At 61.4% G+C, this 19,635-nt stretch overlaps 3 protein-coding genes across 8 annotated transcripts; 2 read left to right on the top strand and 1 right to left on the bottom strand.

The window, feature by feature from the left end:
* The first annotated feature begins 219 nt into the window (after positions 1–219).
* TIMM17A (translocase of inner mitochondrial membrane 17A) lies at positions 220–8,471 on the top strand. The gene is made up of 6 exons (XM_030473501.1): positions 220–646; positions 3,662–3,761; positions 5,027–5,090; positions 5,954–6,082; positions 6,440–6,550; positions 8,146–8,471. The coding sequence occupies exons 1-6, from the start codon at positions 621–623 to the stop codon at positions 8,226–8,228; spliced, it is 513 nt and encodes a 170-aa protein (XP_030329361.1). The 5' UTR covers positions 220–620; the 3' UTR covers positions 8,229–8,471.
* A 2,218-nt stretch (positions 8,472–10,689) lies between these two features.
* On the bottom strand, positions 10,690–16,856 carry ADIPOR1 (adiponectin receptor 1). Of its 2 annotated transcripts, none has more exons than XM_030473490.2 (8): positions 16,099–16,182; positions 15,795–15,985; positions 15,136–15,252; positions 14,324–14,495; positions 13,977–14,163; positions 12,540–12,727; positions 11,442–11,635; positions 10,690–11,330 (listed from the first exon to the last, which is right to left on the bottom strand). In XM_030473490.2, exons 2-8 carry the CDS (start codon positions 15,933–15,935, stop codon positions 11,202–11,204), a joined length of 1,128 nt encoding a protein of 375 aa, XP_030329350.1. In that variant the 5' UTR covers positions 15,936–15,985; positions 16,099–16,182; the 3' UTR covers positions 10,690–11,201. The 2 variants fall into 2 exon arrangements, with proteins under 2 accessions (XP_030329350.1, XP_032776235.1); XM_032920344.1 differs by lacking the exon at positions 16,099–16,182 and adding an exon at positions 16,612–16,856 and having other exon boundaries at positions 10,692–11,330.
* Positions 16,357–19,561, top strand: LOC115602391 (tetraspanin-18-like). Of its 5 annotated transcripts, none has more exons than XM_030473495.2 (8): positions 16,357–16,791; positions 16,881–16,974; positions 17,090–17,284; positions 17,778–17,852; positions 18,042–18,140; positions 18,308–18,487; positions 18,604–18,687; positions 18,899–19,561. In XM_030473495.2, exons 2-8 carry the CDS (start codon positions 16,918–16,920, stop codon positions 18,944–18,946), a joined length of 738 nt encoding a protein of 245 aa, XP_030329355.1. In that variant the 5' UTR covers positions 16,357–16,791; positions 16,881–16,917; the 3' UTR covers positions 18,947–19,561. The 5 variants fall into 5 exon arrangements, with proteins under 5 accessions (XP_030329355.1, XP_030329352.1, XP_030329351.1 ...); XM_030473492.2 differs by having other exon boundaries at positions 16,712–16,791; positions 18,330–18,487; XM_030473491.2 differs by having other exon boundaries at positions 16,712–16,791; positions 16,881–17,016; positions 18,330–18,487.
* Positions 19,562–19,635: the final 74 nt, after the last annotated feature.

Here is a 19,635-nt window from a genome sequence, read left to right as displayed (position 1 = left end):
AGGGATGGGGCAGCCACAGCTTCTCTGGGAAAAGTCTGTGCCAGCGCCTCAGCACCCTCACAGGGAAGAGCTTCTGCCTCAGAGCTCATCTCAATCTCCCCTCTGGCAGGTTAAAGCCATTCCCCTTGTCCTGTCCCTACAGGCCCTTGTCCAAAGCCCCTCTCCAGGTCTCCTGCAGCCCCCGTAGGCACCGGGCCCGCCCCGGGGGCTCCCTGCAGGGGGCGCTCCCGCGCAGCGCGGTCTCACCGCGGGCTGAGGCGGGCGGAGCGCTCCGGCCTCTTCCCAGCGCCCCCGTGCGCGCCTCGCTCAGCACAGCAATGGGCTTCACCAGCCCCGGCCGCTCACAGCGGCACCGGAGCGCCCCCCCCCGCACCGCGGCCTCACCCAGGACACGCACCCCGCGGGGGCCGCCCCCCCGCGCCGGGGCCGGTACCGGAGCGAGGCCGCGCATAGGCCCCAGCACCGGCCGGGGCGGGTGGGGCCGGAGGCGGTGGAGGGTGAACTGAGCACTGCGCCTGCGCACGCCGCCTAGTCCCGCCCTCCACCTCTCATTGGCCGGCCGCGGGTCGCGCTCAGCCAATCGCGCGGGCGGGCAGGCGGGTGGAGGGGGCTCTGCCAAGATGGAGGAGTACGCGCGCGAGCCCTGGTGAGCGGCGCGCGCGGGGCCGGGCGGGGGAGGGGGGAGCGAGGAGCGGGGGGAGCGGGACCGGAGCGGGGCGGGACCGGGACCGGGACCGGGACCGGGGGGGCGCTGCCGGCAGCGGGGTGCGGGGAGTGCGCTGTGTGTGTGTGACCTTGGGGGGGCCCCCCTGAGGCAGCGGCCGGGCCCGCGGCCTGGGCCCCGCAGCCGCGCGGTGCCGGGCCCGGCGGAGCCGCGCTGAGGAGGGGGGCGGGAAGGGCCGAGGGGAGGCCCAGGGCCGGTGCCGGCGCTGGTGCCGGGGCTGGGCTGCGGTGGGGCAGCCCCGGAGCCGGCCGGGAGCAGAGCCCCGGCCGCGGCGTCCCTCAGCTCTGGGCAGCCTGGGCAAGAGGAGGGAGCCAGGCTGGGAGAGCCGGGCTGGGGCGGCCTGGAGGAGAGAAGGCTCCTGAAGGGGAGACCTTAGAGCAGCTCCAGTGCCTAAAGGGGCTCCAGGAAACCTGGAGAGGGGCTTTGGACAAGGGCCTGTAGGGACAGGCCAAGGGGAATGGCTTTAACCTGCCAGAGGGGAGATTGAGATGAGCTCTGAGGCAGAAGCTCTTCCCTGTGAGGGTGCTGAGGCGCTGGCACAGACTTTTCCCAGAGAAGCTGTGGCTGCCCCATCCCTGGCAGTGTTCAAGGCCAGGTTGGACACAGGGGCTTGGAGCAACCTGCTCTAGTGGAAGGTGTCCCTGCCCGTGGCAGGGGTTGGAGCTGGAGGAGCTTTAAGGTCCCTTCAACCCAAACCAGGCTGGGATTCCATGAATCCAACCTTACCTTGCATGCACCAGCAAGCACTTTGTTTCCCTCCTGTGAGGGTTCCCCTTAAAGTCAGGCAAACAGCAGTGACATTGAACTTAGAGAGAAGGCATAGATTAATAATGGAGTCATCTCTTTTATTCTTTTCCAACTCTCCCCTGCCAGAGCCCAGTGCTGGTGGGACTGTGGGTGTTTAGTGCCAGCTCTGGGATGCACATGGAATGGTTGGGATGGTGTCAAAGAGGTTTCCTCGTTGAAAAGCTGCTCCTGGCGGGGCTGGAGGGAGTTTAAAAGGAAAAGGAAGAACCCCAAAGGGAGCAGGTAATGAGCTTGACAGTGAAGCAGGGTTAAAGAGAGGCAAGTGTGTGACTGGGGTCTGATGAATGAAGCTCCTGTAAAGAACAGTCACTGTCTGCTAAATTGGGCTTCTCTCACCTTGTGGGCGAAGGGAGACCGCTCTCCACAATCCATTTGGATTTCCAGAAGGCCTTTCCCGGGAGCTCTGTCAGCAGGTTAACGAAGGGGAGCTTGTGAGGAGATGTTTTATTCAAAACAGAGCAGATCACAGCCGGGAGAGGGGGAGAAGAACAAACCAACATCAAAACAGCCCTGCGAAGAAAGGCTTGGGTTGCTTCTCATCTTGGCATCTCTGGCAGCACAACGTGCCTGCAGCCTCTTCCTCAGCATGAAAAGCACAGGGAGAAGGAAAATGAAAGGGGAGAAATGTAAAACCAGGGGAAAGGGAAGGAAAATGTGAATCGGGGCTAAAGAGTTGAGCAGAAGCTGGGGGGGGTTGTGAGGAGCTGAGGTGAGAGGTGCTGCGGGCAGGGTGACAGGGGAAGGTTGTGGGGGGGGATCCTCCTCCCGTGTTCCAGAGCGGTGTGGGGCTCTCACTGCTGACACGGGCACGTTCTGGGGCCTTCACAACAACCAAGGGGTGCCAAAGCCAAGCAAGTGAGCGATGCCAACAGGGCATTTACCTTCCCTTGGAGGGTGCCAGGGCTCTGGTGCTCCCCTTCCTCTGAGGGGCAGGTTCGGGAGCGGTGATGGAGTGAGGAGGCTGCAGAGCCCGGGGGGGGGCTGCAGGTTTGAGACATTGGTCTCGGGAGGAAAAACCCACCTGATGACAGGGCAAAGGGGGGTGGCTTCAGGCTGAGAGAGGGGGATTGACACTGGGTATCAGCACAGAGGCACAGCATCCCCGGGTGGTTGGGCTGAAGGGAGCTTAAAGCTCATCCAGCTCCAACCCCTGCCATGGGCAGGGACACCTTCCGCTAGAGCAGGTTGCTCCAAGCCCCTGTGTCCAACCTGGCCTTGAACACTGCCAGGGATGGGGCAGCCACAGCTTCTCTGGGCACCCTGTGCCAGCGCCTCAGCACCCTCACAGGGAAGAGCTTCTGCCTCAGAGCTCAGCTCAATCCAGCTCCTAAACCCGCCGCGCTGGGCTTTGCTGCCAGGTTTTGACAGAAGGTGAAGGCAACACAAGAGCCTTGGTGTCACGTTTTGATGTCACCAGCAGTGCTTGGTGCTCACCTGGTTTAGGGGTCCAGGTTAGTGGTGGGGAGTTACAAAGCTCTAGTGCTTGGTTTGAAGCCCCAATTACAGCTCATCTCCCTGGTGTTCCAAGGGTTTGCTGTGAGCAACGTGCTCTTTGTTGCGCAGCTTTTGCTTGCTGGTGAGAACTATTCGGTGCTCCCTGTTGTTGGAGTCACTTCAGCCTCCAACAGGGTCTGTGTTTCCTTTGAGTGCACTTCAAAGAGCTGGGATGCAGCAGGAAAATCCTTTTCAGCTGAACAGGAGATGCCTTTGAAGTCTCTCGTTTGAGCAGGCAGAGCTCAGGAGGAGCCCGAGCAGAGGAGGTGCTTTGAGAACTGACTCTGCTTGAGTTCACACTGCGGTTTCCCACCGCTCGAGAGAGAACAGTCCATGTGAAGCTCTTTGCTCTCCCTAAGTAGCACAGGGCTGGAGTTCTGCAGCAGTTTTCCGTGCGGGAAACACGTCTCCCTGCCTTGTTTGAGGGGTTGAGCTGGAGCTGCCGCTGCGGGGAGGTGTGTTCTTGGGCTCTCCCCAAAGGTGGGGTTGGTTTTCGGGGGGGATGTACGAGCCGGTGGCTGTGAGGCCGTGCCGCTGGCAGGCTGGGCTCACACTCAGTGCAGGGGCAGCGCCTCCAGGAGAGTTTCTGGCACCGTTTCCCACGATGTAAGTCAGTGTTTTCACCTTTCTCCCTAGTCCCTGGAGGATAGTGGATGACTGCGGAGGCGCTTTCACCATGGGAGCCATCGGAGGTGGCATCTTCCAGGCTATCAAGGGCTTCAGGAATTCCCCAGTGGTAAGCCACATCGTTGCACAGCGTGCTCAGGGTGCAGCCTGCTGCTTGTCTCTGCCCAGCAGCAGGGGTCTGGTACAGCTGAAGGCACACAGGAGAAATCCCTGGGAGTGGGACCGGTTAAAACCCACGTGTCGTTAATCCAGGTCGGGAGGGAGGGTCCATCTGGGGAGCAGCTCAGGACCCACATGGGTCCTTCATCCTTCTGGGTGCAGGGGCTAATCTTCACAGCATCCCAGCCTGGCTTGGGTTGAAGGGACCTTAAAGCTCATCCAGCTCCAACCCCTGCCATGGGCAGGGACACCTTCCACTAGAGCAGGTTGCTCCAAGCCCCTGTGTCCAACCTGGCCTTGAACACTGCCAGGGATGGGGCAGCCACAGCTTCTCTGGGCACCCTGTGCCAGTGTCCCACTGCGCTCATAATGAAGAACTTCTTGCTAATATCTCATCCAACTTTTCCCTCTTCGAGTTGGGAGCTGTTTCTCCTTATCCCGTCCCTACAGGCCCTTGTCCAAAGCCCCTCTCCAGGTTTCCTGGAGCCCCTTTAGGCACTGGAGCTGCTCTAAGGTCTCCCCTTCAGGAGCCTTCTCTTCTCCAGGCTGCCCCAGCCCAGCTCTCTCAGCCTGGCTCCAGAGCAGAGCAGCTCCAGGCCTCCACCTGAGCAGCAGGAATGGCTGAATTTGGGACAACCAGGGAGCCTCCAGCTGAGCACACTACTCCTGCTCTGTGGGCATCTGGAACAGGGTTGAGGTGGTTGTGCTAAACCAGACCAAATGGAAACGTGACCTGGCAACGTGGGGTTTTCCTCTAGCACAGCCCATCGTGCTCTTCCTCTGGGTGGATTTCCCTGTTCTCCACGGGCAGAGTCTCCTCCCTGTGGTTACCTGCACCAGATGCTGCCCTTGGCTCCACTGCTGTGCAAAGTGTGCCAAGTGAGCCAGCACCAGACAGGAACAAAGGAATGACACCCCTGGAAAATAAACTGGCTTCTCTTGCTGGACATTAATGTCCTATTCAACCCCTACAGGCCACTCGTTCACACTTTGATCTCAAAGTGTTTCATGCCCGATGCTCTAATTCCTTCCTGTAGTTGACAGGGATTTATAAGGCTGTGATAAGTACTAAAGTATGTGTAAAATGTGTTTTCTGTCAGCTCCTGCTCACAGCTCCTTGGAGATAGGTTGGGCTGGTGGCAGGTTTGTGCTGTGCACTGGGATGGGCTCTGAGGCTTCACCCTCACTCGAACTGTTGTTTCTCTTTTCCTCTAGGGTGTAAACCACCGGCTGCGGGGCAGCTTGACAGCAATTAAAACAAGAGCTCCCCAGCTGGGAGGTGAGTGCTTGGGAAGCTCAGTTTAGAAGCTGAATTGCTTCTCTTGGCTGCTGAGACAAGGACTAAATCGCTGTAGAATCCCAGCCTGCTTTGGGTTGAAGGGACCTTAAAGCTCGTCCAGCTCCAACCCCTGCCACGGGCAGGGACACCTTCCACTAGAGCAGGTTGCTCCAAGCCCCTGTGTCCAACCTGGCCTTGAACACTGCCAGGGATGGGGCAGCCACAGCTTCTCTGGGCACCCTGTGCCAGCGCCTCAGCACCCTCATAATGAAGATCTAGCTAATATCTCATCCAACTCTTCCCTCTTCCAGTTGGAAGCTGTTTCTCCTCATCCCATCCCTCCATCCCTTGTCCAAAGCCCCTCTCCAGGTTTCCTGGAGCCCCTTTAGGCACTGGAGCTGCTCTAAGGTCTCCCCTTCAGGAGCCTTCTCTTCTCCAGGCTGCCCCAGCCCAGCTCTCTCAGCCTGGCTCCAGAGCAGAGCTGCTCCAGCCCTCGCAGCAGCTCCGGGGCCTCCTCTGGCCTCACTCAGCAGCTCCACGTCCCTCTGGTGCTGTTGCCCCAGAGCTGGATGCAGGATGCAGGGGGGGCTCCCCAGAGCACAGCAGAGGGGCAGGATCCCCTGTATAAACTTTGTGTGTGTGTATTACGATGTGTGACCTCTTAATACGTGCAATGTAACATGCGTTGCCTGGTGAGCTGGGAACTTGTCTCAGTGTTGCTTTTACCCCCTGTTTGGTCCTTTGCTGGGCTGGGTTTCCGTGTCACATCCTGCGCTGGTGCTGTGCCACCTCTTGGGGATGTGCCTGCAGCAGAGTTGGCTTCTCTGCTTTCCCTAAAGCAGGTCTTGTGTCGTTCCTCACAGGTAGCTTTGCTGTCTGGGGAGGCCTCTTCTCCATGATTGACTGCAGTATGGTCAGAATGAGGGGGAAGGAGGATCCTTGGAATTCCATCACCAGCGGAGCCCTCACTGGAGCCATATTAGCTGCAAGAAGTAAGGAATTGAGGATATGGGTTGAAAAACCTCTGTACTATCAATGTTCTCATCGTTGTAGTGAAGCAACTGTGATACTCAAAGTGGGATTTCCTTTCTCAGAGAACTGGAAAGATAATCGGAGGCTTTTGTCCCGTGCTCAGGGAAGCAACAAGCACTGAAACATTACCCTGGTCCTTTGTTTCTGTGGAGGGGGAGAGTTGCTCAGGCCTGATCCTTTTAGTGGTGATGCCAGTGGGGCTTCCTGGATGCAGAATGACTGCTTCTGAGCCTGCTTCTAGGAGAGAGAACAACTAAAGCAGGAGCTGCACGTGCCCAGGGGACTCAAAAGTGATGTTTTGTGCTTTTGATTTTCAGATGGCCCCGTTGCCATGGTGGGATCTGCTGCCATGGGAGGAATTCTCCTGGCTTTAATCGAAGGAGCTGGAATTCTCTTGACAAGATTTGCCTCCACACAGTTTGCAAACGGTGAGGAGCCCCCGGGACGGGGTGTCACAAAGCTGCTGTAGCCCAGCCGTTCCCAACGTACCTCTGCCACTCACTGCTGCGAGCACAGTGAACCCGCTGCACTGCAAAGGCTGCGGGGAGTCAGGGAGGAGGCGCATGGAGGAGGCTCATCCGTGCCCCCCCTCCGGCAGGCTGGGGGCGGGCAGTCGGGGTGCCCCTGCTGCAGCCGCGGGCTGTTGGCGGCAGCAGGGTTTCAGTCAGCAGTGGGTGACACAGCAGGTTTGAGGGAGCAGGCTGCGGGCAGAGGAGTGGTTGTGGCAGGTCCCTGCGGTCTGTGTGTGGGTAACCCCGGCTTGAAGGAGGTGGCAGAGATCAGCAGCTGGAGGCAGAGAAGAGATTCCCAGGAGCTGGTGGTGGTTTTTTACTAAGCTGCTCCCAAGCCAACATCCCTGTTTGCTTTTCCTGAGGAGAACACAAGCCGAGGGGTCAGTTGGCTGAGCTGGTAACTGTTTGTGCAAACACTCCCTGTGTAAAATACTTCAACCTCTGTCCTCCACTTTACTTTGGGAGGAACACGGCCAAACCCACTGGTGGTGGAAGCACGAGCAGCAAGCCAGTAATTCCCGAGGGGCTTCCTGGCGCAGGCTTGTTCCCTGGTGCTCTTTGTTCAGTCTAAACTATGACAAGTTCTTACTGCAAAGACACTTGAAGTTAAGCTGCTCTAGAGAGGGAGTTACCATCTGTGTGGCACAGCTTATCCTCTCTAAAGCCAGCCCACAACCCAGTTATTGCTTCCCTCCAGCAGCACGGCCCTGAGCGGCCTCGGGAAGGCACCTCCAGGCGATTGCTTCCGTTTCTGGCTCACTTTGTTGGCAGGCGAGTTTCTGTGGGTCACCCTTCAGGGGTGGTGAAGTTGAGCTCGAGGGTGCCAAGGAAAAGGGTTCCAGCTGCTTTACAGGGCTGGAAGTGTTTCCCTCCCTGCTCCAGTTCATTGCCCTGTTAGTAAAGGAGGTGAAAGTCCAGTCCTTGTTGGGCTGAAGCTCTTAAGCACAGAATCCCAGCCTGGTTTGCGTTGGAAGGGAGCTTAAAGCTCCTCCAGTTCCAACCCCTGCCCCGGGCAGGGACACCTTCCACTAGAGCAGGTTGCTCCAAGCCCCTGTGTCCAACCCGGCCTTGAACACTGCCAGGGATGGGGCAGCCACAGCTTCTCCGGGCACCCTGTGCCAGTGCCTCAGCACCCTCATAATGAAGATCTTGCTAATATCTCATCCAACTCTTCCCTCTTCCAGTTGGAAGCTGTTTCTCCTCATCCCATCCCTCCATCCCTTGTCCAAAGCCCCTCTCCAGGTTTCCTGGAGCCCCTTTAGGCACTGGAGCTGCTCTAGGGTCTCCCCTTCAGGAGCCTTCTCTTCTCCAGGCTGCCCCAGCCCAGCTCTCTCAATGTCAGATGCACAAAGCAGTTTGAATGAAAACAAACACCAGTTTTATTGGCTTCATCAGTTTGCAGAGGGATTTTGCTGCACACACACACTGTGAAGGTGCTCCCAGCCGTGAGGGGGGGGATCTCCTGCCTTTGCCATTAACTCTTTGCCTTTTCCCCTCTCGCCTTGTCACAGGCCCCCAGTTCTCAGACGACCCGTCCCAGCTGCCGCCCGCTCCCTCGCCCTCTCCCTTTGGTGACTACAGGCAGTACCAGTGATCCTCCTCAGCTCCTGTTCTCCTCAGCTCCCCCTGCAAGCACCGGCAGCCCCAGCTGTGCTATGTCTTCCCACCGGTGGTAACCTCTGCCACAAACCACGCCAAGAGGCCCTTCAGCACTTCTTGGTGTCGAGCCACGCAGGAGAACTCGTCGAAGAGGACAGGTCTATTTATTCGTGCTAGGTTCCATTGCTGTAATGTTAATGAGTGTCTGGTAGAATACACGGAGGGTTCATGCAAGGACCACGGGGAGTCTTGTCATCCTTTGGACACGGACCGCAGTGGAAGCCTCTGGAGTCTTCCCTGGGATGTGGCTCTGAGCACCCGCGCTGAGCACAGCTGGAACTGAGCCTCTCCCCACCGGATTTAGGTTGCCACACGTACATCAGCTTAAGGAAAAGCGTTTATCTACACACAGTTTTCCATTCCTGAAGTGAGTATTAGCAGGAGAAAGCACAAGCCAGTGAAAATTCCTTCCAGCACCACGTATCCCAGTGCTGTTCTTTGCTTTCCACACTTCTCCCAGCCCCAGCTCTGCAGCTAAAGCCAAATCTGCCTTTTGGGGATCTGCCTCCCCCTAAACCCTGAGGCTCTGAGCCCCTGGTAGCAGGAGGTGGAAGCAAACTAATCCTGGGGCCTCCTGGAACTGTGCAGTGAGCCTGGCTCAGAACACACGTAGGGCTGTGGGGCCAGAGCTGCCCTCGGTGCCGTCAGATCCTGTCCTAAGCACAGTTAAAACATCTGGGTTTATTCCTGATCCCCACTTTGGAGGCATGTTCCCTCTGCCAGCAGGTACCGCCTGGGACCCGCTGAGGTTTGCTGTTGGTGCTGTTCCTGCTGGCAGGTCCTCAGGAGCCGCTGTGCTCCAGGGGAGCTGGCTCGTGGCACCTGAGCAGCTTCGAGGCGTTTCCTGTGCCCCGCAGGGAGCCTGATCCCTGCTGCCAGGGAACCAGGTGAGGTCCTTGCAGCAGGAGGAGCGGGTGGAGATAACCCAGAGGCAGCATGGTGACGGCTGACAAAGGGCTCAGTTGGGATTGTACCAAGTGGAAGTGCAAATCCTGTCCCTCTCCTGTGTCCCAGCATCCTGGAAAAGGGACATTTTCCTGTTCCCAACCCCTTGACCGGCCTAAAACCGCTCCAGGATTCCCAGTGGCTGAGTCTCTGGTACCTTCCAGGTTCATAGAGCTGCTGGTGGTGTGTGAATTCCCAAAGCCTCACACAGTGTGTGGCTGGGTCTTGGCTTTGCCACTTACCTGCTTCCTTGGGCAGCGTTTAAGGGCAGTTTTCCTGCTCCGTGTCACTCGGGCAGCGCTCCTGGCTCCAGCTGAGACCCCGCTGCGAGCCTCTGCTCTATGAGAGAGGGTTTCACTCTGTCCCATCAGCTCCAGAGCCTCCCCCCTGTGCCCAACCCTGTGTCAACCACCACATGGGTGTCTGTGTGCAGGGTCAGTGTTCAGATCACACAGGTCCTGCTCTTGTGCCATGGAGCTGGCTGAGGGCTGCGCTGGAGGGGAACTGTAGGCAAAGGGCTTTGCTCAGCTCAGCTCTTACCCTCACATCTCCCGTGACCATGTGCACTGGCCAGTCCCTCACACGTGCTTCCACACGACAAGAAGCCTCTGACTTTGGGTGTCCTTCATCCCCCACCTGCAGCATCCCTCCTGCTGCGCTGACCCCAGGAAGGAGGGCAGCAGGTCAGAGAGTTACAGACTGGTTTGTGTTGGAAGGGACCTTAAAGCTCATCCAGCTCCAACCCCCTGCCATGGGCAGGGACACCTTCCACTAGAGCAGGTTGCTCCAAGCCCCTGTGTCCAACCTGGCCTTGAACACTGACAGGGATGGGGCAGCCACAGCTTCTCTGGGCACCCTGTGCCAGCACCTCAGCACCCTCACAGGGAAGAGCTTCTGCCTCAGAGCTCATCTCAATCTCCCCTCTGGCAGGTTAAAGCCATTCCCCTTGGCCTGTCCCTACAGGCCCTTGTCCAAAGCCCCTCTCCAGGTTTCCTGGAGCCCCTTTAGGCACTGGAGCTGCTCTAAGGTCTCCCCTTCAGGAGCCTTCTCTTCTCCAGGCTGCCCCAGCCCAGCTCTCTCAGCCTGGCTCCAGAGCAGAGCTGCTCCAGCCCTCGCAGCAGCTCCGGGGCCTCCTCTGGCCTCGCTCCAACAGCTCCACGTCCCTCTGGTGTTGCTGCCCCAGAGCTGGATCAGGACTGCAGGGGGGGGCTCCCCAGGGTGCAGCAAAGGGGCAGGATCCCCCCCATGACCTGCTGCTCCTGCTGCTGCCCCCCGCAGCAGCCCGGGGCCCACAGGAAGGGCTGTTCCCTGCCCTGTCACTGCAACAACCAGGCGTTTCTTTGTGTTCAGTCCAGCCATCGGGGCCGGACTCTGCCCCGGCCCCACACGGACACTCCTGATGCTCATCCCCCCAGAAAAACCCCCCACAAACCAGAGCCTGACGCCGCCAGCACAACACTGAACTACTGACCTGTTTATTTCAATCAGCTACAGCAGCTCTACATTGCCCTGCCCCAGTGCCCTGCCTCCCCTCCCGCAGGCAGCGAGGGGGCCCGGGCCCTGCGGCGCCGGCAACGGCTTCTTAAAGCTTAGTATTAAATATTAAATACTCTCTCCTCTGTTACATTACTGTGTCAGGGACAAACCAAACAGAAAAAGGACAAGTCAAAGTGGACGTGTCGGCGCGGGGCTGCAGCACACTGGGGTTGCATGCGAGGGGGGGGTCCGGGGACCCCGGTGCAGCTGACCCCGGGCTGGCTGCCGGTGCCCCGGCGGTGCAGGGGAAGGGGGGTGAGGATTTGGTCAACTTTGCTACAGAATTTGTCATTTAGCTTTAAAAACCCACCCCCCCTCCCCCAAAGAACCAACCACCCCCCAAGGGTTTCGAGTCTTCCTTTGATTTTTAGCAAAGACAAAAGAGTTTAAAAAGCACTTGGGAAGCTTGGACTAAAACCAGGCGCTCTCAGAGCAGAGAGTCGTCCGTGCACCCCCCTTCGAGTCCGTAGCGAAACTCCTGCAGGTTGGACACGCCGTAGAAGTGGACAAAGGCCGCGGCCACCACGAGCACGTGGAAGATCTGATGTGACTGAAACTGAGAGGGAGGGGAAGCAAGAAAGCCCTTTAGAGCAGCCCCAAAGGACCAGCAGGACACCCCCAGCTCCCCACCCTTCACCCCATCGACCACCTCGGCCCCACCACTCACCCAGATGTCGAACTTGCCCGGGAAGAAGCGCTCGGGGATGCGGGCGGCGTAGAGCCCCGCGCCCGTGATGTACATCACGGCCATGAGGAAGAACCAGCCCATCTGGCCCACGGTGGTGGCTTTGACGAAGCCCTCGGCGATGGTGAAGTGCATGGTGGGCACCACGCCGCTGAGCCCCAGCCCCAGGAACACGCCTGCGGGGGAAAGGAGAGACCAGCACCTCGCACCCGCAAGGGGAAGCCCCTGGAGCAGCTTCTCCTCGCTCAGTCCCGGGTTATCCAGTTTATCCTTCACAAAACGAGGGGTCTCCAGCTCTACGGCCCAGTCAAAACCAGCGCTGAGCCCCAGTGCTCACTGGGCAGAGCTCACCCCGTGTTCCCCATGCACAGGCACGGTGCTGCCGGGAGGTGCCAGCCCTTCGGGTCACACCAAAGCCTCACAAGCACACGGAAGGCGGGAGCAGAGCCCTCCCCTTGGGGAGAGGCTGTGCCAGAGGCACCGGGTCAGTGAAGCTGCTCAGAGCCCCAGAGGAAGGTGCCAATCAGCAGCATCTTCATCAGTCTGGCAGGGAGTGAACAGCACCTCAGCGAGACACCAGCCCCACGAGGCTGCGGCTCGTCCGGAGGGAGGTCCCAGCCGGGATCTGCGCTGCCATGGGAGAGCCGTGGGGCTGGAGGCGGGCCCCATCCTGCCCCATCCCCTGCCCTGCTCTGAGGGGTCTCAGGGTCCGGCTGCTCCACATTGTCCCTCCTCTGAGGGGGTCTGGTGCAGGAGCCCCCGGGGGAGGGGGGTGCTCGCTGAGGCCAATGCCATCGGCAGAGCCTGACAGGGCTGAGCGTGGCCTCATCCTGCAGCCGCCAGGGACGTGCCAGCATGTGCCTGGCTGGGAACACGAGGGAATCTCTCCCTCCTCTGCCCGAGCTGCAGGTTCATGGTGCCAAAGTGCTTCCTGGAAAGGGCAGCTTCGTGTGGCACAGCCCCAAGCACTGCTCTGGGGCTGGTTTTAAATGCTGCCCTGGGGGAGCCAGTGCTGCTTTGCCCGGAGGGAAGAGGCACCCCTGGGGCTGGGGCCGCGGGGGGAGGACGGGGAGCTCCTACCTGCCCTGGTCTGCCTGTGCTTGGGGGTGGCGAAGCGGTCCCACTGCGCAACGATGATGGCAGAGATGCCCAAGACGCAGACAATGGAGAGGTAGATGAGTCTTGGCTGTGGGGAGCAGTAGAACGAGTAGTAGAGCCATGGGACGAAGCTTCCCATGATCAGCAGTGCAATTCCTGAATAATCCAACCTGCAGCCGGGATGCAATGACAGGAGAGTCACAGGGAGCCCCAAAACCCGCCCTGCTCCTCGTGTCCTCGTGCTAACGGCATCGGTACCCAAAGTGAGGCGCCGCGGCCCCGTGCTGAGTGTCCACGGGGAGGAGGAGGTGGCCCAAGTCCTCCCACATGGATCTGACTCCGTGGCAAAGTGCTTTCCATCAACCCAGGAGCCGTTTGTGCCCCCCCCGCCCCGGTGGTTCCTGCTGCACGACGTGTTCTGGAGCTGTGATCCCACAGGATCAAAGGAGACTGCCCGGGTTGCCCAGCAAACAGCACCCTAGTGCCTGCCCTGGACAGGATTGTGTGAGCAAGGTCTCAGCGGGGGCCCGGCTGCTGCTCTGCCTGGGCACAAGGGCTCACGTGGGCTCAACTGCAAGAGCAGCCCCGAGCGTCCCCGGCCACTGCCGGGAACCCCTTTGGCTTGTTCCTCTCCATTTGGTTTCAGTCCAAACTGGATCCAAACCAGAGATTCAAAAGCATCCAGTAAACTGGAAAGCACCGAACAGTCACATCCCATCAGTGCCCGGAGAGCCCCAGAGCCCTCAGCTTGCTGCGACGAGGGGCACAAAGGCTGCGGGTCCTGGGGCTCCTCATCCGCCCGAGGGCCAGCTCCAGAGGCCTGGAGCAGCTCTGCTCTGCAGCCAGGCTGAGAGAGCTGGGCTGGGGCAGCCTGGAGAAGAGAAGGCTCCTGAAGGGGAGACCTTAGAGCAGCTCCAGTGCCTAAAGGGGCTCCAGGAAACCTGGAGAGGGGCTTTGGACAAGGGCCTGTAGGGACAGGCCAAGGGGAATGGCTTTAACCTGCCAGAGGGGAGATTGAGATGAGCTCTGAGGCAGAAGCTCTTCCCTGTGAGGGTGCTGAGGCGCTGGCACAGGGTGCCCAGAGAAGCTGTGGCTGCCCCATCCCTGGCAGTGTTCAAGGCCAGGTTGGACACAGGGGCTTGGAGCAACCTGCTCTAGTGGAAGGTGTCCCTGCCCGTGGCAGGGGTTGGAACTGGATGAGCATTAAGGTCCCTTCAACCCAAACCACTCTGTGTTTCTATGATTTAAAGTGCTCCTGCGCAGGGCAGAGACCCCCAGGACCCAGCTGCAGTTCCCCCTCAGCTCCGTGCTGGATTCAGTGAACTTTCACCAGGGATAAAAGGCAGCGCTTCCCAAGAGGAAGTGCTGCTGGATCCCGCAGCCTCTCGTGAGGCCGCAGAACCACTCGCGCTGACTCACTTCGAAAAGGTCCGCGAGACCTTCTCCGAGTGGCAGTAGACAGTGTGGAAGAGCCAGGAGAAGCTGAGGCACAGCACTGCTCCCAGGAAGAACATCCCGAACACCACCTTCTCCTGGAGAGGAGCCATGAAATACATGTTGGGCCGCAGCATGGTCAGGATTCCCAAGCAGAGGAACAAAACAAAGCCTGCAGGGAACACAGCACCGTTTCAGAGGGAAGCTCTCCCGAGGTTTTCCTGCTTTCCCCATCCCGCTCTTGCGCACCCTTGGCAAAGCCACCAGCGGAGCCCAGCCCTGGGGTCCCCTTGCGAGGCAGCGCCTGGGCTCCACCCCCAAGGGACCCTCACCTAGCAGATGTGTCCAGATGTTGCCCGTCTCGGTGTGTATCCGGAAGATGCTCTTGAAGCAGGCGCGGAAGCTGGGCATGGGCGGGCGGTGCCCGTGCAGGAGGTAATCGTTGTCCTTCAGCCAGTCGGGGAGCACGTCGTAGGGGATCACCCGCCAGCGCCCTTCCCACACCTGCACCACCACAAGACCTGCTGCTGGGCCTGGAGCTGCAGCAGCCCCACGTTCACTCCTACCCACCCCCGGAGCCTCAAGTCCCGCGTGGAACCAGCTCAGGAAGGGCTGAAAACACCCTGGAATGTCCTCGGGAAGAGGAGGTTTGGTTTTCACAACACGTGGGACCCCTGAAACCACCCACATCCCAAAAAGCTCCCCCACAGGTGATCTGCACCCTTAGTTTTAACCCTTCCTGCTCCCTGCGGGGGGAACTCCCATTCCAGACTGGGAAGGAGGAGCCCCGGATGGCAACAGAACCAGGCTGGCCCTCGGCTCCTGGCACTGCTTACCCAAGCGCAGTGACTGCAAGCACAGGCACCCAGTGAGACCAGTACCGGTGCTTGCTGCTCCCAGTTAGAGGGCCCCAGAAACACCAGAACTGCTCCCAGCTTGTCCTACACAGCCGGGCACAACCCCAGCGAAGCGCTGACCCCAGCATCCCCTTCCCACACCATTCCCAGGAGATGCTGCGGGGAGCAGAGCCGGACACAGCAGCATGTCCCAGCCCCTGCCCAGCACCTCGAGCCGGGGGTTGGGGCATCGGGGCCTCTTTACTGCTCCCACACCAGGAGCTGGAGCTGCCACCAGCCTCCTGTACCTTGTACACGAACTCCTCCATCTTCTCCATGGCGTGGTGAGCCTGCAGAGGCAGCGTCAGCACACGGACCACCTCCTCCTCTTCCTCACGGGCCGCTGGGCACGGCGGCTCTTCAGCCTACAGCGGGGAGGGCTGGGAGGAAATCACCGCAGGCCACGGGAGGAGGAATCCCCTCTGCAGCACCCAGGGCCTCATCCTGCCCCGAGGGGACGGGCAGGACCCACCGCTCGCCGCCACTTACACAACGTGCCCGTGTCTTACCCATCTCGGGCAGACTAATCCCAGGTTTATCCCTGCTGAAAGGCGGGATTACCGGGGGGGATTTTCCTGCAGGAACCCGTCCCCGTGCTCCAGTGTGAGCCCCGCACGGAGCCGAGGCGGCGGGTCCCGGGGCTCCCCCGCGCTCGGCACCCTCTGCCCATCCCGGCTTTGGGATCCATCTCTTTGGGAAGGTGATTCCCGGCCCTCGGGGCCAGGGCAGAGCCGGTGGCCGGGACCCCCCCGAGCAGCAGCACGTCCCCTCCCCACGGGGCTGTCACAGACCCACCCATGCCCCACCGGGGCCCGCGCAGCGCCCGGCGCAGCCACCCGCGGGTGTCCGGCTGCGGGAGCACCTCCGGGCCCCGGGATAACCCGCGGGGAGCGGGGACGGCGCTTACACTGGCCGAGCCGGCGGCGCCGGGCTCCCCCTTCTCCTCCAGCAGCGGCCCCAGCTCCGCCAGCTCCAGGTGCGCTCTGTCGCGGCCCGCGGCGGCCAGCGCGGTGCCGGGCCCGGCGGCGGAGGCCTTGCGGGACGCCATTGGGGGGGGGGCGGTGCGGGCCGGCTCCTCCGCGTCCTTGTGCCGCCGCGCTGCGGGGAGAGCAGAGACGTGAGAGCGGCGGGAGACAGCGCGGCCCGGCCGGAACCGGCGCCCGGCCCCCGCGGCACCGCGACAGCCCCAGCCCCGGCCCCGCCGCTCTCACCGGCCGCTACATCCCGCGCAGGGCGGCGGCGGCGGCCCCGGAAGCGACGCTGCGGGAATGGGCCGCTTCCGCCCCGCGCGGCGCTGACGCCCCGCCCCCTAACAAAGCACCGCTTTCTGATTCGTCACATCCGCTGCCTGTCTCTCCCTCCCCCGCTGCGATTGGAGGAGCTGCCCCAGCTGCCCCGCCGGCGGGAGGCGCGCTAGCCCCGGCTGCACGCTTGACTCTGTGGTCGCGCACTCCGCTGCCCCCTACTGGCGGGGCGGCGCGGCGCTCGGTTGAACCGGGCAGAGCCTGGGCGGGGGCCCCGCACCGGTGACCCCGCGGCGGTGCTAGGCCCGGAGCCGCCCGCACCGGACCCCGCTGTCCGTGTGTCCCGGTGCCCGTCACCCCCCGCCCGCACCGCGGCTCCACCGTGGGCTTCCCCGCAGCCCCGGCAGCGGTAATTGATGCCCGAGGTCGCCCCCCGCCTGTCGGGCTCGGCTCGTCTTTCCCCGCCGGAGCTTTAATTACCTCCGTTAAGGACACCCGGGGCCGGCGCCGCCGCCGGGACAATGGTGGATCCTGTTCCCCATCAATCATTCATGGCCGTGCCGCGGGAAGGGGTTTCTCCCTTGGCTGGGACCGGTCAGGGATTTTCCAGCCTTCCCGGTGCCGGTTGGAGGCGCTTGTGGCACCCGCTGCCCCCGCAGGGTGAGTGCCGGCGGGGTCTGCAGGGTGCGATGGGGACGGCGGGTGCCGGGGTCCGGGCTGTGGCCACGGCTCTGCTCTCCCCTCCGCAGGGACCCGCGCTGCCGTGTCCCCCCCCGCGCTGTCCCCATGGGTGTCCTGAGCTGCGTCAAGTACCTGATGTTCATCTTCAACGTGCTGGTGTTTGTGAGTCCGGCCGCGGTGCTGCGAGAGGGGACCCCGGTGGAGGTCACGGCACCCCTGGTCCCCGCGGGGTGCCCGGGGATGGTCCCCGCACCCCGTAACCGCGGCACATCCGCAGGCCGGGGGGACGTGCCTGGTGGCCGTGGGGCTCTGGGTGGCCGTGGACCCATCCGGCTTCCAGCACATCGTGGCTGCCAACGGGGTGCTGAGCGCCGGCGCCTTCCTGCTGCTGGCCGTGGGCATGGCCCTGGCCCTGCTGGGCTTCCTGGGCTGCTGCGGGGCCCTGCGCCGGAGCCGCGCGCTGCTGCTGGGGGTGAGCGGGGCGCGGGGATGGGGGCGAGGGGGGTCAGGGGGTCCCCATCGGAGCCCCGTGTGCCCCATCCCTCATAGAACCAATGGGGTTGGGAAAGAGCTTTAAGCTCATCCAGTCCAACCGTTCCCAGCACTGCCCAGGCCACCACTAACCCATGGCACTGAGGCCTCGGACACACGGGGTGTGAACACTTGCAGGGACGGTGACTCCAGCCCTGCCCTGGGCACCCTCTGGGGGAAGAAAATGCAGCCCCCACCCTGGTCCCCACCTTGTGTTTCAATGTAGAGCCCAAAGGATTTGAAAAGCCACCAATGAGGGTCACTGGGTTGCCCCTTGTGGCATTTCCAAGCTTTTCCCTCCCAACAGTGAGGGTCAGAAGCCCCTTTCTTGTCCCCCCATATCCCTTGGTCGCAGGGCACAGGGACCTGCAGAGGGGGGCAGGAAGAGCTGGGGTCGGGCTGGTCTCTGACCCCTTCATCCCGCTGTCTTCCAGTTCTTCATCCTCGTGAGCCTTGTCTTCATCACGCAGCTTGTTGGGGCCGTTCTCTTCCTGGTGCACTGGAAACAGGTACCGGCCCCTCTCCTCCCTCTGACCGGCCATGGTTCCTCTGGGCCTGCTGTGGGGACACCCTTCGTCACCCTCATCTTCATCACCCTCACGCAAGCGTCACACTGGGTGGTTGGGTCCCATGGGTGGGTACCCACATCCCATAGAATGGGGATGGTTCAAGGCGGGCCCCATCCCTGGTACCCACAGATGCAGCCAGAGCTGCTCTGGTCCGAGCTGCGGAGGAACTACCGCGGGGACGAGGGTGCTGAGGTCTTCTCCACCGCCTGGAACACCCTCATGGTCACGGTGAGCAGCCGGGAGGGGCTGTGGAGCACCCATGGGACCTGCCCAGGGTGACCCCGACTGTGGGCGAGGGGCTTATGGACCCCAGACATAGACACGGAGCCACGTGCTGGGCTGTCGTGTCATCTCCCTGGTGGCAGCCCGTTGATGGGGTTTTCCTTCCGTTCCAGTTCTCCTGTTGTGGTGTTTTAGGACCCGAAGACTTTGGGAACGGTTCCTGCTTCCAGGAGCTGCACCCGGGGACACCGTGGCCACGCGTGTGCTGCGCCCGCGCCGGGCTCCTGCAGGCGGGGGAGCTGCTGGGCTGGGAGCAGTGTCGGGACAGGAGCCCCGGCTACATCCATGAGCAGGTGGGACACGACCCAGCCTGTCCCGGGCCCCCTCTGCCCCTCGGAGACACTGCCCCCGTCACCCCCTGGGCTCCATCGGGAGCACGAGGAGCCCCTCCAGCATCTCCCTCCCCCAGGGCTGCTTCTCCTCCTTCGGCAGGACCTTGCAGAAGTACGTTTCTCTCCCGGGGATCTGCAGCCTGGTCGTGCTGGGCATCGAGGTACTGAGCGGGGCTGGGATGGGGCAGGCACCTCACCCGGGCTCTCTGGGGGTGAAGGGACCAGGCTGGGCTCTCCCAAGCCTCTGGCTGCCACAAGCACCCCCAGAAAGCGGGTGCGCACAGTGGCTCTGCCTGAGGGTATTGAGCCACGTCCCAGTGCTTGGGGTGAAGGATGGGGGGGTGTGACCTGCCCCCCCTCCTGTCATTGCAGATCTTTGCCATGTTCTTTGCCTTCTGCCTTTATTACAACTTCGACTGAGCAGGACAAGGCCCAGCAGAGCCAAGCCCTGGGCTTGGAGCCAGCAGTGGGAAGGATGCTCCAGTTCCTGGTGTGTCAGAGCACAGCTCTCTCCTTCCCTGCCCCAGTTCCTTCCCCAGGTGGGCAGGAGCCTTCCCGAGTCCTGTCTCTGCTCCTATGGCCACAGAAGGCTGGGCCTGGCCCTTTCCTTGGAGCAGGGACAGGACACGGGTTAAAGTCCCTGCAGGCAACTGCGTGGAGCAGGAGGCTCTGGTAAGAGGTGTCCTGCCCCTTGTGCTCCTCCTACCCCTCGTGCCAGCAGGAGTTGTCCTTCACCCTCCCAGCCCTCTCCAGCTGAGGGTTGCTGGTGCCCATCTCTCCTCCCCATCCTGCTGCCAGACCTGTGGCACCCTTTGGGCTTTTCCTCACCCCACTGGGCTGGTGCCTGCCACTGGTGAGACACCACATCCAGGCACAGCCGCATCCTCTGAGCTGGTCCAAGCTGCACCCAGCCTCTAACATGGCTCTGGAGAGCCAGAGTTCCAAGTGGCAGGAGACTGAAGCTTTCAGGATTCGTATCCTTTAGTCACTCCAGTGTTAGGAGGAAAACAGGAAAGTAAAATAGAAACCAAAACACTTGTTGCTGGTGTCACTTCTCTGAAAGCTGGAAATCAGCAGCTGAAGCAGCACTTCCCATTCCCCTTCTCTTT

Source organism: Strigops habroptila, chromosome 18 (assembly GCF_004027225.2).
Source record: "Strigops habroptila isolate Jane chromosome 18, bStrHab1.2.pri, whole genome shotgun sequence".
Taxonomy (NCBI): Eukaryota; Metazoa; Chordata; class Aves; order Psittaciformes; family Psittacidae; genus Strigops; species Strigops habroptila.
Note: the sequence above shows the minus strand (reverse complement) of the source record. Positions and strands in the feature narration are given on the sequence as shown.